Source organism: Zalophus californianus, chromosome 11 (genome assembly GCF_009762305.2).
Source record: "Zalophus californianus isolate mZalCal1 chromosome 11, mZalCal1.pri.v2, whole genome shotgun sequence".
NCBI classification, from domain to species: domain Eukaryota; kingdom Metazoa; phylum Chordata; class Mammalia; order Carnivora; family Otariidae; genus Zalophus; species Zalophus californianus.
Window position 1 is genome coordinate 69,708,412 of NC_045605.1, and position 16,494 is coordinate 69,724,905.

General features: G+C 39.0%; 1 protein-coding gene across 8 annotated transcripts in view; it reads right to left on the minus strand.

Moving 5' to 3' along the window:
• LOC113914132 (vitamin D 25-hydroxylase) overlaps positions 1 to 16,494 on the minus strand; it is a 40,652-nt gene that overhangs the window by 18,451 nt on the left and 5,707 nt on the right. For 3 of the 8 annotated variants that reach the window (XR_003517388.2, XR_003517387.2, XR_003517386.2), the window contains exons 2-5: positions 13,877 to 14,018; positions 9,014 to 9,646; positions 7,887 to 8,216; positions 5,925 to 7,044 (exon numbers count right to left, since the gene is read on the minus strand). Coding sequence is in view for 4 of the 8 variants with exons in the window: in XM_027579031.2 (XP_027434832.1) it covers positions 6,869 to 7,044; positions 7,887 to 8,216; positions 9,014 to 9,646; positions 13,877 to 14,018 (1,281 nt within the window). In the remaining 4 variants the exon portion in view is untranslated. Of the gene's footprint in view, positions 1 to 4,433; positions 7,045 to 7,886; positions 8,217 to 9,013; positions 9,647 to 13,876; positions 14,019 to 16,494 lie in introns of those variants that run through there. The other 5 variants (XM_027579031.2, XM_035722880.1, XM_035722879.1 and 2 more) reach the window with 3 other exon arrangements.

Sequence of the window (16,494 nt, forward strand, 5' to 3'; positions counted from 1 at the left end):
GAAGGCAGATGCTTAACGACTGAGCCACCCAGGTGCCCCTCTTATGATTTTCTTAATAACATCTTCTTTTCTCTGATTTGTTGCAAGAATACATGTAACATACAAAATATGTGTTAATCGACTACATTATCAGTAAGGCTTCCTGTCAAAAGTAGGCTATTAGTAGTTTTTTGGGAAGTCAAAAGTTACGCCCAGATTTTCAACTGCACAGGGGTTGGTGCCCCTAACTCTTGTGTTGTTCAAGGGTCAACTATACTGTGATTCAAAGTGTTATCAGGTTGTTGAAACAACTTCACCTCAGTATGTTTCCTATCTAAGTACTGTTTTGACACATAATTTTAGGTTAACTCAAGATCGATCAAGTCTACTCTAAAAGCTAGTGTCTAAAGCCATTCAGTATTTGATAACAGTGGTTGAGGGTGGTTGTTCTTATTCAGAAAAATTTCAATTTTGGGCCCGAGCTAAAAAACTTGCAATAAAATGGTATCACTGCTAAGTCACTGAATTGTGCCTTGGTAGATAGAGGAAGTCAGGATAGTCAGCTTCTATTTCTGACAAAAATTCACAAAACTAATGATTGTTAAGTCCATGAGAATAAATGAAGTTCACCATTGACAACACCAGTTTTGTAATGTATGATAGATTCAAGTATTTTGTGCAAAGTACCTACAGATGAATCACAACTGGTTTATGCTTTTTTATGTTCTGCATGTATTTTTACTATCAGTTGTAACATATCTTAGCTGATTCCATCTCAGGTTGTACTGAATTAGTGTTTTCTCATCTTCTTTGAAAATATCCTCTCCTGTAGTTGTTTCATGCAGACCAGTCACCGAGGCTAAATTTTCAAACTTGGCATGGATTTCTTGAATAAACGACAACTGAACAGTATGGGTAACATCTGTTTACTCATCAAGAGCCTGGAAAATCACTCATCTCTGCTTGGATAACAAATGAGCCACTCAGCTTCATTTTCATTTTTCATGAAGAAATTCTTAAGAATGTTAGATTGTTAGAGATCATTAAAAATACCTAATTTGGGGGGCGCCTGCGTGGCTCAGTTGTTAAGCATCTGCCTTCGGCTCAGGTCATTATCGTAGGGTTCTGGGATCGAGCCCAGCATTGGGCTCCCTGCTCAGCAGGAAGTCTGCTTCTCCCTCTCCCACCCCCCCCGCTTGTGTTCCATCTCTCTCTGTCAAATAAATAAAATCTTGGGGCGCCTGGGTGGCTCAGTCGTTAAGCGTCTGCCTTCGGCTCAGGTCATGATCCCAGGGTCCTGGGATCGAGCCCCGCATCGGGCTCCCTGCTTGGCGGGAAGCCTGCTTCTCCCTCTCTCTCTGCCCCTGCTTGTGTTCCCTCTCTCAATGTCTTTCTCTGTCAAATAAATAAATAAAATACTTAAAAAAAAATAAATAAAATCTTAAAAAAACAAAAAAGACCTAATTTTTCTGACCATTGCTTTTCTATGAGGGATAATGTGATGAGTGCTTAGTGTGGTAGTGCCAAAGCATACTGTATTCTTTTGGCAGAGCTACCGTGCTATTCTGTAATAAACATAATGTTTTGCCACCTAATTTGGTTAAAATAATCCACACTCCACTATGCCCTAAAAGCATGACATTCAAAATTCACTTTTTTTCTCTCTTGTTTTTGTTTGATGTGAGGAGTATCCACTGGTAAAAAAAAATTAAAGTTTAAGGTTTTTAAATAGAATGCTACAATACGGATATATGCATAGAGCTGGGAATGCTGTCATGTTCTAACCACACCACTGTAGTGTGTCAAGCAGCATGCCAAGGGGTAAGACATGAGGGTGCCACATACACTTTCTGTCACAACTACTCAATTCTGCCATCATTGCCCAAAAAGCTGGTGTAGGCAATCTATTTTTAAAAATGAGTGTTTCTGAGGCGTCTGGGTGCCTCAGTCGGTTAAGCATCTCTCTTCGGCTCGGGTCATAATCCCAGGGCCCTGGGACTGTCCCGCATCGGGCTCCCTGCTCCATGGGAAGCCTGCCTCTCCCTCCCCCACTCCCCCTGCTTGTGTACCCTCTCTCGCTGTGTCTGTCAAATAAGTAAATAAAATTTAAGGAATGAAAATTTCATAGCGCCCTCATCATAAAATATCTCTTTCAGGGAAATTTATAATACTACGCGCACATATTAGAGAAGAGGAAAAGTCTCAGAACAATATTCTAAGCTCCCATTTAAGAAACTAGAGAAAGAGGGGCGCCTAGGTGGCTCAGTCAGTTAAGCATCTGCCTTCCACTTGGGTCATAATCCCAGGGTCCTGGGATTGAGTCCCGCATCAGGCTCCTTGCTCAGTGGGGATCCTGCTGCTCCCCCTGCTTGTGCTCTCTCTCTCGTGCACACTCTCTCTGGTAAATAATTAAAATCTTTAAAAAAAATACAATAAAATAAAATTTCAAGATATAGGGGCAGTTTCATTTTCCGGCTTTGTTATTTTGTTAATACCCATTCTTATTGTATTATTTTCAGAGAATGAAATCTATATTATTTATACTTCTGGAATTCATCAAAGTTCACTTTTCATCCACTGATAAGGTCAATTTTCATGAATGTTAGATGGCACTTGTAAAAATGGCATATTCTACTATCACATATAGAATTTGGTGTGTATTTGCCAGATCTACCTTACTGATTATGTAGTATGGGTCTTCTTCATTTTTTTTGGTCCACTTGATTTGTCTTAGCCTGAGAGAAGTGAATTAGTCTCCTAGTATTAAGGTACTTCTACATATTTCTCCATGCAGCTCTTGTCGTTTTTTTGCTTCATGAAAGATGCTATTATGTTATTAAGTGTAATAGTTATTCATAACTATCATAACTTCCTTGAGAATTAGAGTCTTTAGGATTAGAAAGTGCATTTGTCTTATGTTTTCTGCTTTGCAATGTACCTTGTTTTATTAAGATCATGAGTCCTGCTTTTTATTTACATTTCCTAGTATGCTTTTGCGCATCCTTTTTTCACTTTTTAGATGTCTCTTATGTACAGCATGATATGGAATTAGGTTTTGTCTGTGATCCAATCTGAACATCTTTTTAATAGGTGAGATAAGCCTATTTACATTTCTTCATGTGACTGTGTAGAGACTTAAGTTTAGTTCTCTCATATTATTTGCTCTTTACCACAAAAGTAATTTTAGTTTTAACATTGAGAAAGGTTTGTATTTTTGATTTAGTGGTTTTCTTTATACTTACACCTTTACATAGTATCTGCTTTTCTTTTCTGAGTAACATTAGCTTGTACTACTTCTTCCCCCATACCTTCCGCTACCCAAGTTTAGGCAATGTTCCTATCCTTTACTTTTGTACTCTTAAATATACTTAAAATTCTACTACTTGATTTGTCAGTTTTAAATTATTACCTTTGATTTGATTCTTATTATACATGGGGCAATCAGGGAGCTTATTCTACATTCTACCTTTTCTCCTTTGTTTTGTTGCTTGTTGTTAGATGCATTATTTCTACCCTGTCAGAGTGTAAAACATTTAGGTATTACTGTTACACTTACTCTTTTAGTCTTACTTCTATAGTTAAATATATTAAATTCTTAATGATAACCTTTTGCTAACATTTCCCGCTTACTTGGTTGCTTGAAACTTGCCCTCACACCTGATTAACGGTTTGAGCGATGTAGAACTTTAGGATCAAAATTAGACCAAACTAGGGGCTGCCAATCTAGGGCACCAATCCCTCTGTAGGAACACCATCATCTTCTATGCACTCAATTTATTTAGATTTTTTACTTCAGCACTGGGGGCAAGTTCTACACCTGCACAAACAGGAAGAGAAAGTAGAGTGAGGAAAGGGCATGGCTTGAGTTCTTTCCACTCTTTCTGTCCTCAGGAGCTCCTCTCCTTTTTTTCTTTTTTTTCCTACTGATTTTCTCCATAGCTGTCCTGTGAAGAATGAGCTTCCACCTCTACCTCAGCCTTGGACTATGCCTGGTCTTGTCTGTAGTTCTTTCAATATTATTCCATTTGCCTTCCATCTTTTAGAACTTGGAAGTATATAATTCCCTAATATGGTCCCCCAGCCCCATTCTCAATGCCTTTATCCCTTTTTCTACCCTTACAGTTGTTTCAGTGGCATTTGAGGAGAAGTATGCTCAGTTGCCATTCTGAATCAGAAGTTAGATTTCCAACATTCTAGGTAGGAGCTCACTACTGACTGATGAGAAAGAAGGCATTTCCACTGCAGTAGATCCACAGTCTATTACTACATAGTTCCCCAAAATAAATATTTTCCATTATGGATTACTTACTAATTCATGTTAATTTATATTTTCCTGGGGCACCCGGGTGGCTCAGTCAGTTGAGTGTCTGCCTTTGGCTCAGGTCGTGATCTCAGGGTCCTGGGATCGGGTCCCGCATCGGGCTCCCTGCTCAGCTTCTCCCTCTCCTCCCCGCTCATGCTCTCTCTTGCTATCTCTCACTCTCAAATAAAATCTTAAAATTTTTTTTTTAAATTTGTATTTTTCCAAAAGTGCAGTATTTTATTTTTACCACAGTTACTTGGCTCCAGTCAAGAGCTGACACTATATAAAAAATAACCTTATAATAAACTGTAAAGCATAGTATAAAGCATTAGGAGCAAAAATATGGGAGGAAGGACATGCCTTTGTTATGAACTAGAGAAATCACTTCCTCTATATGAATCCCTATTTCTTTGGCTATAACATGAGCACATTAAGTGAGATTAAAACTCTTTTACCTTTCACAAGTTATAAATCTACATTTTTAAATGATTTTTGTCAGGTTGGCTTTAACTTCAGTAAGAAAAAATAGACATTTCTTTAGATATAAGGTAAAGAAAATAAATAGCATGTTCTTTATTCTCTGTAGACTTATGAAGGTTTTAATCATCCTAGAAAAAAATAGTGATAGTAGTAATCAAGAGCAACATAAGACCGCCTTAATTTTGATTATAATCTATTCTAGTTCACTAAATTTCTTTCCTAAGACCACCAAGCTTCCAGAATCCCCAGTCTGTAGAGGTCAACCTAGGCATATATAGGAGAAATGACAGTAAGTAGGAGGTGCAGGGATGAGAGATTTGCTGTGCCAAAGGTAAAGCAAAGATCAAAAAGTAATTTGAATGAATACAATTGTCAAGAGTCAGGGAAGCAGGTGGGAAAGTTGCTTGGCTTAGCAAGTGGTTAGAGGGCAGTGAGTTCGATATTTTAATTAGTCTGCTAGTCAGGAGTTCCTCTTCTCCTTATAACTCTCCTTATTTTTGTATAGATAACTATACTACCCCAATGTAGCACATGTACTTTGGGAGAAGCCAACTCCATCATTGGCTCTAGTAGTCAGGCCTAAGTGAACCATAATCCCACTCAAAAGACAGAGTTTTAAAAGATGGGCATGTAACTTAGTTAAGACCTATGGGACACAAAGAACAGTTTTGGGAGAATATCTGAAAAGCTCCCTCACTCCCCCAGAAACAACCCAAGCTCAGTCTAAACAAGGAGGCAAAGCACATGAACTTCCATGAGTCAGTCTTAAGATAAAGCTGATACCATCTGGGATGCAAAATGCAAACAATCAGATCTTTGATGATACCATGGAGTATGTAGGTCATACCTACTCTAAAACTGCCACACTACCGCCTAATTTCTCCTTTAAGTAAATTTGCCTAGGATTTTTTCCTCTTGCAACCAGAAACATCTTAATATATCAGAGATGCAAAGACTCCTGATTCATCACAGAGAAACTTGAAAAGATTCAACAGATGAGATTATTAAGGTTAAATTCATATTCTTAACAGAAGTCATTGTTATGTGCATTTACTTTAAGGCTGCAACTATTCATGAGCCAAGTTACAAGAGCAGAAATCCTTGATGTACAACCTTAGCAGAAATCATGTCAAAAAAACTATAAATGGGTTAATATACCTACCAGTTTGATCAGGACGGTCACAGTTCACAGTTATTTTCCTGGCATCATTATTACTAGAAGCCCATAATGCTCTAAAGCATGTTTTTTTGATTTGTATAGTATTCTCTTCAGAAAAATAACAGTAATCCAAGGAAATGGCTGGAGACCTTTAAAAGGTAAAACGATTCCATCTTTAAGATCTGTGATTGGTTTAGGAAAAACGTGTACTAGGAAAAATGTCTGTGTCTATGAAGAATTAATAATTACTTTTGGGGTGTCATTTTTTATTATAATTACATTACTGTAATTTCCTTCTACTGAACTGGTGCTATGGGGATGAATACTTGGGTCACAGGGACCCTCATTTGTAATAAGAACAAGGTAATTCTTATGCACACATAATAGGGAGCAAGATTTGAAAGCACTGGCAGGTTCTTAAATACACAGATATTTCTTCTATTATCTGCCACTATGTCTAATATACCTGTCCTCCAAACTCATTTATTTAGGTTCTAATTTCTTTAGTTCTCTATTAAACTGGACTCCTACCACACTACCCACTAATGATAATATCTTATTAGAAGGGAACTGGCATTGGCATTTGGAAGCAAAGCCCCCAGGACAGGAGCAAGATGGAGTCAAGAAAGGAAAATGGGTACCCGGTGTTCAACAAGAGGCTGAAAAGTCAGGCTCTGCTTAGGGCATCCATGGCCTTGCTTACTTAAGCAACACCTGTCATTTGTACCTTTGTTTTCCTCCACAGATAATTCCACCTCAGAAGTCACAAAAGCTTGGAAAAAACTGTACTTAATGCTTATTATTGCTTTAGTACTACTTTCAAAGGCTGTGTTTGTTTGGCTTTATGATGCTGTGATTTTTGTATAAACACACACACTGGTTAGATAATCAAGGTTCAGGGGTAAAAGGCAACCAGATAACCTTTTCCCACAAGATGGCCAGCACTTTCAGCGTCTTTCTGCACAGATGAGATAGGGCTGGGGTTGCAATGTCATGCCTAATCTGGGCTTCAGATCTGGAACCAGCCCGTGTGGAAAATGCAAGTGAAACCGCTGGAGCAATGCTGTGAAAAACAGGAACATCTCCATCCGAGCCAGCTGCTCTCCAAGGCAATGTCTTTTCCCTAAACAGAAAAGAAATAGACACAATTTTTTAAAATCCATAGTATTTATCAAAATTTACATCTACTATATGGGTACCATTCAGGAAATCTGGTATTTAAAGAAAGTTAGAGGCAGTTATGTTTATTAAAGAGAATAACAATTGGCACTTCAGCTCCCAGAGCCCATTTCTTTACCTTCTCTTGTCAGATCATGGGCTTCTGTAAGCTTATTAATCCCTTCTGCACTTCCCTTGCACGTTGCAACACAGACCAAGATATGCCATGAAAGATCGAATCTCAGGCATGCCATTTTGTTCTAGATCCAGGAGAGTGTATTTCATTTCAAATGACTAAATGTGAACCCTTCTCCAATGAAAGGAAGAGTTTTCAGTCTGTCTTCCATGGGTCTTGTGGTCCGTGGACTTTTTCACGGATAGCAAGAGGAACCAAGCAATATTTTTGGAGATGAGGTACAATAAATGAGGAGCCAAGAGAGGTATGTTTCAGTTGCACTTCAAATTCTGATGTCATTTCTTCCCCCTGGGTCTCAGTTTCTCAAGCTACCTATTACTGACTTCTAGCTCTACAAGTTTTGATTACAAGCTCAAATCCACAAGCAAAAAAGTTTCAGAAGAAGCCAGAGCTTCTCAACCATTTCTTTCTAGTTACTCAGTTAAATGTTGAGGAGAAACAGGTGTTAATGACTTTCTAATTAAACCAGTCTCTCCTGTAAGAATCAATGCTGTGTTTTCAGAGTTGGAATCTTTAATTCTACAACAGAATACTTCAGATTAAGATGTCATACATGATCAATCATCATTATCCTCTGTCCTAAAGTCATGTCCCTGTGAAAGTTCTCTTACCTAGGGAAAAAGGAACGAAAGCCTCCTTCTTGGCAAAATATCCACTGCTGTCCAGAAATCGCTCAGGAGAGAATATTTCTGGGTTTCTCCAGTACTTTTCATCAAAGTGTACAGAATAAAGGTTGGTAATTACTGTTGTGCCTTTAGGAATGGAATAACCACGTACAACTGTATCTTCAGAGGTTGCATGGAAAATCCCTAATGGCACTATATTACAGAATCTTAAAACTTCATGCAAAACTGCCTCCGTATAAGGCATTTTGCTTTTGTCATCCCAAGAAGGCTTCCCAGTGGGTCCCATAACTAAATCGATCTCTTTCTGAACTTGTCCTGTCAGAGAAAAAGTGTTCAAATTATTATGCAATTCTTAGAATTATATCCAAAGTAATTTCCCTTTGGGTAATTTATAATAAGTCAACAAGGTATGGTTACAACCAGATTCAGATTTTTCATTATCTGGGAGTTCTATTTGAAAATATGCCATATATTGTGTGCCACCAGAAACCAATGCTCTGAGTACCTTTGCTGTGAAAAAAAAAACACTAAAAGTAGTAAAATAAAAATTAAACAAACCTACAACTGAAATAACATCACTCTCAGCAAGGGAAATAGTGAAACATAAAACTTGAATTAAAAAGCAGGGTTCAGGTCCCAGCTCTGCCACTTCCAGGGGCTGAGCTTGGGCAAGTCAGCTAGTTTGCCTTTTCCCTCATTTTTATAAAACAGGCATAAGACCTATCTCTGAGGTTTTTACATGACTTGAGAGAACAGATGTGAAACTCTTTATAACTATGAAATGCTGGGGTGCCTGGGTGGCTCAGTTGTTGGGCATCTGCCTTCGGCTCGGGTCATGGTCCCGGGGTCTGGGGATCGAGCCCCACATCGGGCTCCCTGCTCCGCAGGAGGCCTGCTTCTCCCTCTCCCCCACTTGTGTTCCCTCTCTCGCTGTGTCTCTCTCTGTCAAATGAATAAATAAAATCTTTATTAAAAAAACAACTATGAAATGTTTTTCTTCTTGGCTAGCACAGCAGAGATTCCTAAATAAAATGCTTCGTACATAGCCAAAGACTCTTTTCATGTGTGAGCCCTAAATGTAGGGACAGTCCTGAGATCAAGAGGATCCTCACCTTGAATGTTAGGATAAAGGGCCATGAAAAGAATTGCCCACCATAGCACATTGGTTGTAGTTTCGGTTCCAGCAATGATGAGTTCACCCACGGAAAAAATGAGGTTTTCTTTGGAGAAAGTACATGATGGGTCATTTTTACCTTGATACATCTCATCTAAATAAGCATCGACAAAATGCTGAGGTGACTGAGGCTTTCTGTTGATGGAAGCTTTTTCAATAAGCCTGGAGAGAAAATCATAGACCACAGCTGCATTTCTAAATAGCTGTTGATGTTTTCCAAAAGGTAAGATGCCAATCCATGGAAAGGCATTATAAAGGAAGACTGAGGCACTGGCAGCCAGTTCCACATTTTCACTAAATAACTCAATCATGTGCTGAAAATCAGTGTCTTCATAAGTGAATCGTTCTCCAAAAATGATCAGATTGGTTATGTTTGAAACAGCATTTGTTATTAATTGTTTAAAGTTAAATGGTCTACCTTTGTATGTTTCGATAACATCAATAAAAAATTTGGTTTCTTCTAAGATTTTAGATTCAAAAGACTTTTGGCCATATCCAAAATAGCGAAAGCTATTTACAGCTAATTTTCTGTGATCAACCCATCCTCGGCCATATCTGGAATTGAGTAAGCCTGGAAAAAAAATAAAGCATTAAAAAAACTTTATCATTCCTACATTCTTGTATCTAACACCTGAAGATGCTACGGAGTAAAAAACGATGGTTAGTCATTCTTCTCCAAATTATCTTTCTATAAAACTAAAATTAGACCTAGTGCTTAAGCCCTGTTCTTTGCTAATCATTAGCCACAGAATAGTGTCAACAGATAAAGCTTGTCTTTTTATCTGGAGACAGGCAGAAAAGACCTGAAATTCTCCTACCACAAGAAACTGGACAGTCCTATGTAATTCATCCTAGGTGAACTAGACCCGATGACTTTATTATCTAGCTATTACTCTAAGCCTCATCTACAAAAGACAAACCACTGCATGTTCTATGGGCAAATTTTATCTTGGACTAAGAAAACAACTGAAAACCATCCTTGTAGGATGGTTTCATCTAGAAAGTTTCTGTTTCTAGATTTTAGAATACAGATTCTGTCCTGTTAAAGGCATATGTTACCTAACAAGGTAACTCTGGAAGAGGCTAAGGAAGCCTGAATGAGGTGTCAGTGTGGTAGAAATACTCAAGCCAAAAGGAGGATACTATGAATTGAGTGTTTGTGTCCCCACAAAATAAACATGTTGAAGCCTAACCCCCGAAGTGATGGTATTAGGTGGTGGGGCCTTTTGGGAGGTAATTAGGTCATGAGGGTAGAGCCTCATGAGCTAGACTGGTGCCCTTATAAGAAACACAAGAAGAGATGACTGTTCTCAGCTGTGTGAGGATACAGGGAGAAGATATCTGTCTCCAAGCTAGGAAGTAGCTCCTTCTAGACACCAGATCTCCTGGCACCTTAATCTTGGATTTCCCAATCTCCAGATCTGTGAGAATAAATGATTGTTGTTTAAGACACTAAATCTGGTATTTTTACTAAAGCAGCCCAAACGAAGACAGGGCAAACACAAAACTCAAATTTCTAATGTTGATATTGCTGCCTTAAAGTTTCAGAGTATACTCTGCTCTTATGATGTGGCTACTATAGAATATATTCCTTTTAAATTATAAAGATGCACCCCTATGTTTACTGCAGAATTATTTACAATAGCCAAGATATGGAAGCAACCCAAGTGTCCACTGATAGATGAATGGGTAAAGAAGATGTGGTATATTCCAAATGGAATATAACTCAGCCCTAAAAAAGAATGAAATCTCGCCATCTGCAACAGCATGGATGGATCTAGAGAATCTAATTCTGAGTGGAATAGGTCAGTCAGAGAAAGACAAATACCTTACGATTTCATTCATACGTGGACTTTAAGAAACAAAACAAAGAAAAAAGAGACAAACAATAAAACATTCTAAAATACAGAGAACAAACTGGTGGTTACCAGAGGGGAGGTGGGTGGGGAGACGAGTGAAATTGGTGAAGGGCATTAAGAGTACACTTATGATGAGCACTAATATATGGAATTATTGAATCATTACATTGTATACCTCAAACTAATATGACACTGTTGTTAGTTATACTTGAATTAAAAAAGTGATTTGCAAAAAATTAAAAAAAAAATTACCTATCTAGAGAAAAACAGAGGTGGGGCACCTGGGTGGCTCAGTCGTTAAGCATCTGCCTTTGGCTCAGGTCATGATCCCATGGAGCCCTGCATTGGGCTCCCTGCTCCGCAGGAAGCCTGATTCTCCCTCTCCCACTCCCCTCCCTGCTTGTATTCCCTCTCTCCCTGTGTCTCTCTCTGTCAAATAAATAAAATCTTTAAAAAAAAAAAAAGAAAAAAGAGAAAAGCAGGGGCACCTGGGTGGCTCAGGTGGGTTAAGCATCGACTCTTGATTTCAGCTCAGATCACGATTTCAGGATTGTGAGATCAAGCCCCACCATCAGGCTCTGAGCTCAGCATGGAGTACACTTAAGATTCTTCCTCCCTCTCCCTCTGCCTCTCCCCACCATGCTCTCTCTCTAAATCAATCTTTATTTTTTTTAAAAATATTTTATTTATTTATTTGAGAGAGAGAGAGCACAAGCAGGGGGGAGTAGCAGGCAGAGGGAGAGGGAGAAGCAGGCTCCCCACGGAGCAGGGAACCTGATGCGGGGCTCGAGCCCAGAGCTTTAGCCCAGGACCCTGGGATCATGACCTGAGCCGAAGGCAGAACCAACTGAGCCAAAATCAATCGATGTGTAAAAAAGAGAGAGAGAGAGAGAGGAAAACAATATCTTTAGCACATATATATAACATGCACTTTACTCAAAATTTCATTCATAATTGGTACATACATGTACTTTTGATGAAAAATGTCATGTTCTCTTGTGTACATGAGGTACCTATAAAATTTACATTTCAGCAACTTTTGTGCAACAGTTTTTGAATTTGGAGCTTATGATAAAGCTAACCATACAAAAGAGGGTCTTTAGTGCTGTGCAGCCATCTTATGTTCCCATAGTCCATTGTCTTTTCTATACTCCCAGATGACCATTCAACAAATACTCATTCAACATGTATTTATGGAGCACCTACTGTGCTCCAGGCGGTGTTCTAAGTGTCACAGATATATCAGTAAACAAAAGAGGCAAAGATGTCTACTCTCATGGACCTTACACACTAGTGACAAGAGGCAAATGAATGAATTATTACAGCAAGGAAGGAGACACAGGGTGGTCAGGGAAAACCTCAGAGAAAGTGTAATAAGTAAAGATACAGTACATGAGGGAGCGAGTCAAGCAGATATGCAGGGAAAGATCTCTGCTTAGAGGGAACAGCTAGTGCAAAGCCCTAGAGCAATGTATGCGTATGAGATACATGTACAAGAGGGTACAGAGGAGCCTTGCGATAACTCTGTGCTGGCCAAGCATGGGCTGAGCCCACTTATAGGGCAACTTTTACCCAAAGAGTGGGCTCTGAATTCTCAGTTCCAAGTTCAGTGCATATGTATTTACAATAACACACAATTTTCTACTTCTTTTTCTCTTACTGTTTTTTGAAAATATCAAGTCAAATGCTTATTTCAGATGATAAAAATAGTCCAAACTACAAAACTATAGCTTTGAAAAATATATAGTATATACTTTATCCCAAACGTTACTCTGATAACATCATCTTTCATTTTCACAATTTCTTTAAAGGTCTTCTATTATAATTGTGGTATAATTTCTTCTTTGGCCTAAGTATTATTGAGAAGAGTATTAAGAGGCTGGAAATTTGTGTTTTATTTTATTGCTTTCAAGTATCATTATCCTCTGGCCTAAGAATTTGTCCTTTAAAACTGCTGTTTTCTTTGCATTAGGTTGATTTGCTTTGTAATTCAATATATGGTTAATTTTTATTTTCTTTTCAATGTCTTTAGTCTATGTAAGCCAAATTTTGTTACATTTTTCTTTGCAATTGAGTGTGAAGCTCTCATTAGAGAGTTTTGGACACCATCATTGTAAAACCCTTACACTATTAAGTATTAAAACCACTGTATCTGACTTCAACATTTTAGTTTAGGCTTTCTGCTCACCAATTCTGTTAACCTTCAGCCTTCCTCCCTTGTTGAATATCAAATCATCCAATGCTGATCAACACTAAACCAAACAGAAGCTAGTCCTTTACACAAATCTCACAATTCTTCATTTATATATCATATTGGTTAGTAGTTAAGAAAGGCTGCTTCACATTCTATTCTGATGGTAAAAATGTCACCAAGTACTCAAGACTGGCTTTAAAAACCACTCTTGATTCAAGTGTGCGTGCACATGTGTGTTCCTAACTTGCTTCACAAAACTTGCAGGTATCATTAAATGCTAATTCTTTAAAACATTATTTACAATAATTATTAGACAGAATTACAACAGCAGAATGAGCATGTACTGGTCTAAAATATGGGTGTAATGCAGCCTGCAAGGTCTTTAAATATTAAGTTCTGTAACCTAAATTAATTAATTCTTTCCTGTTAATCAGTACAACAGAACCTACACTCTAAATACTAAAGTTACATCAAATAAGGAGTGTAATTTAAAATAGTAAATCACTGGGCGCCTGGGTGGCTCAGTCATTAAGCGTCTGCCTTCGGCTCAGGTCATGATCCCAGGGTCCTGGGATCGAGTCCCACATCGGGCTCCCTGCTCAGTGGGAAGCCTGCTTTTCCCTCTCCCACTCCCCCTGCTTGTGTTCCTGCTCTCACTATGTCTCTCTCTGTCAAATAAATAAATAAAATCTTAACAAAAAAAATAAAATAAAATAGTAAATCACTAAATAGGTAAAAATAAACATACCTCCCATTTTTGTCATCTTCATGAATAAAGGAAGGCATGGTCTGTCTGCAAAAATCTCACTTTGATGAACAAGGCATTCCTTTACTACATCATAGCCATTTAAAACCACAGCTGATATACCTCCAAGATCTAAACCGAAGATCTTTGAGAAGAAAAGAAAAACATTTAAATGACAAAATGGAGAAATATAACTATGGAAATTCACCCGTGCTAAGCCCAGTTCTCCCAGTATTTGTTACTTCCCTGAAAATGGAAGGATTTATTATTCAACTGACAATGTTTTGAGTGCCTTCTCTCTACAAGGCATAGCAAACACTATAATTTCATTACCTGGTTAGTGCCTGAAGACATAATCCTATAAATGGTTTAAGGAAGAGAGTACTGGGCTCATTAAGCCTGGGTTCTAGTTTAAGCTTTGTCATTAAACAAATACAGGACCCTGGGCAGAACCCTTAACCTTTTTGGGCTTCAAGGATGCCACAGAAAATATGATACTTGATTCAGATGATCTTTTAAGATTCATTCCAACTCAATGCATTCAATGAGCTCTAGGAATCTCTTTTTATTTTCAAGATAAATGAGGAAGAAGCACCATCTATATATTATTTACTCCAGGCTTAGATAGGGGAGGGAATTACCTGAGAGATAACTTTGAAGTATAAACGTATTATAATTAGGCTCATTTGTATTTGGGTCTCTGAATTCCATGAAGTTAACAAAGATGGCCCCTAAGGGAATCTGACCCTGGAGAAAAGGCATTTACCACATAGGCACAGGCGGATGCCCCTCCGCTAAAGGGAAGGCAAATCAGAAGATCATCATCCTATGCCTTGCTGGAGCTTCTCATGTGCTTCACGTCAGGTTCACTTACAACAGAACACCTCCTGTAGTCTATTCTAGCTAGTCCAATGAGGGAACAATGCTACTTTATCAGTGGGGTGCAAAGACTGCTTATCTTCATCCTCTCAGGGTCTGGCTGAGAGTTTTTTAGGGCCAAAATACTGAGTCAACCCTCAACTCTTTGCAAATAAGTAGAGCAGATTTAACTATGGTTTACACTACTTTTGGGGGAAAAAAACCCAAATAGGAAGTTTAATGGAAAACAGAAGTTCAGCAGAAGTAATTACAGGAAAAAAACGTGATGAAGACCTCCAAGTAGTAGCAGAAGCAACCCACTTAACAACAGAGTCTTTGGCAAAGGGATAGGCTCTGCTGACCGAGCAACAGACATCCAGAACCTTGGGAAAGTAGCATGGACTGCATGTGACAAGCAGTGGTATTAGTCAAAAGTGGCAGTGTAAGAGTTTCAGTGCCAAGAGAATGGCTACCAGCTGAGCAAATGTGAGACTCTTTCAGTTCCCAAAGCAGTAATGGAATGGTCTTAAAGTCGTTTCCCAGAAGTGTAATTTTAACAGATAGAAAGGGATAATGCCTCCTCCTGTGTCTCTCCTCTAATCTCAATACTCTCTACTCTAACACTCTGACACCAGTTGTTGTGGGTTTGCCACACCTCAGCAATTCTGGGACACCAGCTAGGTGTCCTAGAATTTAACTCAATTCTGACACTACCTACCCAGAGATCCCCCAAGTTAGAGCTCAGTCTCACAGGACTACTCCCTATCTCTACTTCAGATGCCATTCGCAAGTCCAGGTGCTTCTGACCAACAGGCTATAAATCTGAGGTTCCCACGACCTCTCCTCCTTGGGTCCCATTAATATGCTAGAGTGGCTCAGAGAATTCAGGAAAATAATTACTAGATTAACAGTTTATTATAGAAGGATTTGACTCAGGCACAGCCATATGAAAGATATGCATAGGGAAGGTATGGGGAAAGGGGAGGGGAGCGGAGCTTCCATGTTCTCCCCAGGCATGCTCTCTATCCTCTGCTCACCTCCACCTGTTCATCCACATGGAAGCTCTCTGAGACCTGTAATTCAGGAATTTTTATGGACGCTTTATTACCTAGGCACAATTAATTACATCGTGGGCCACTGGTGACTGATTCAACTTTCAGCCCCTCTCCCTTTCCCAGAGGTAGTGGGGGTATGACTGAAAGTTCCAGCCCTCTAATCATGATTGGTTCTCCTGGCAATAAACTCCCATTCTAGGGACTGTCCAAAAATTACCTCATTAGCGTAAACTCAGGTGTGGTTGAAAGGGGCTTGTCATGAATAACAAAAGACTTCTTTCTTACTTTTAACATTTAGGAAATTCCAAGGAAAGGAACAAAAACCAAATATGTATTTATTATAAATCACAGCATCACAGCAGGAAAGGATGGTATTAGTGAATAGGCAGTTGTTCTGATGTAGGACAAAAAGACTGAGGGAGGATGGTAGAAGACCCTGGGATTGCAAGCTGTGTTAATATGCAGCAAGAACAAACAGAAGAGTCCATTGCAGGGTAAAGCTATCAGGTGTGGACAGTATGAATTACAAAGACCAAGGAGGAGCCATGGTTTGCGCAAGTTGTTATACAATCCACCTTGACTCAAAAATTTGGTCCCTTGGGCGCGTGGGTGGCTCAGTTGGTTAAGCGACTGTCTTCGGCTCAGGTCATGATCCTGGAGTCCCAGGATCGAGTCCCACATCGGGTTCCCTGCTCAGCAGGGAGTCTG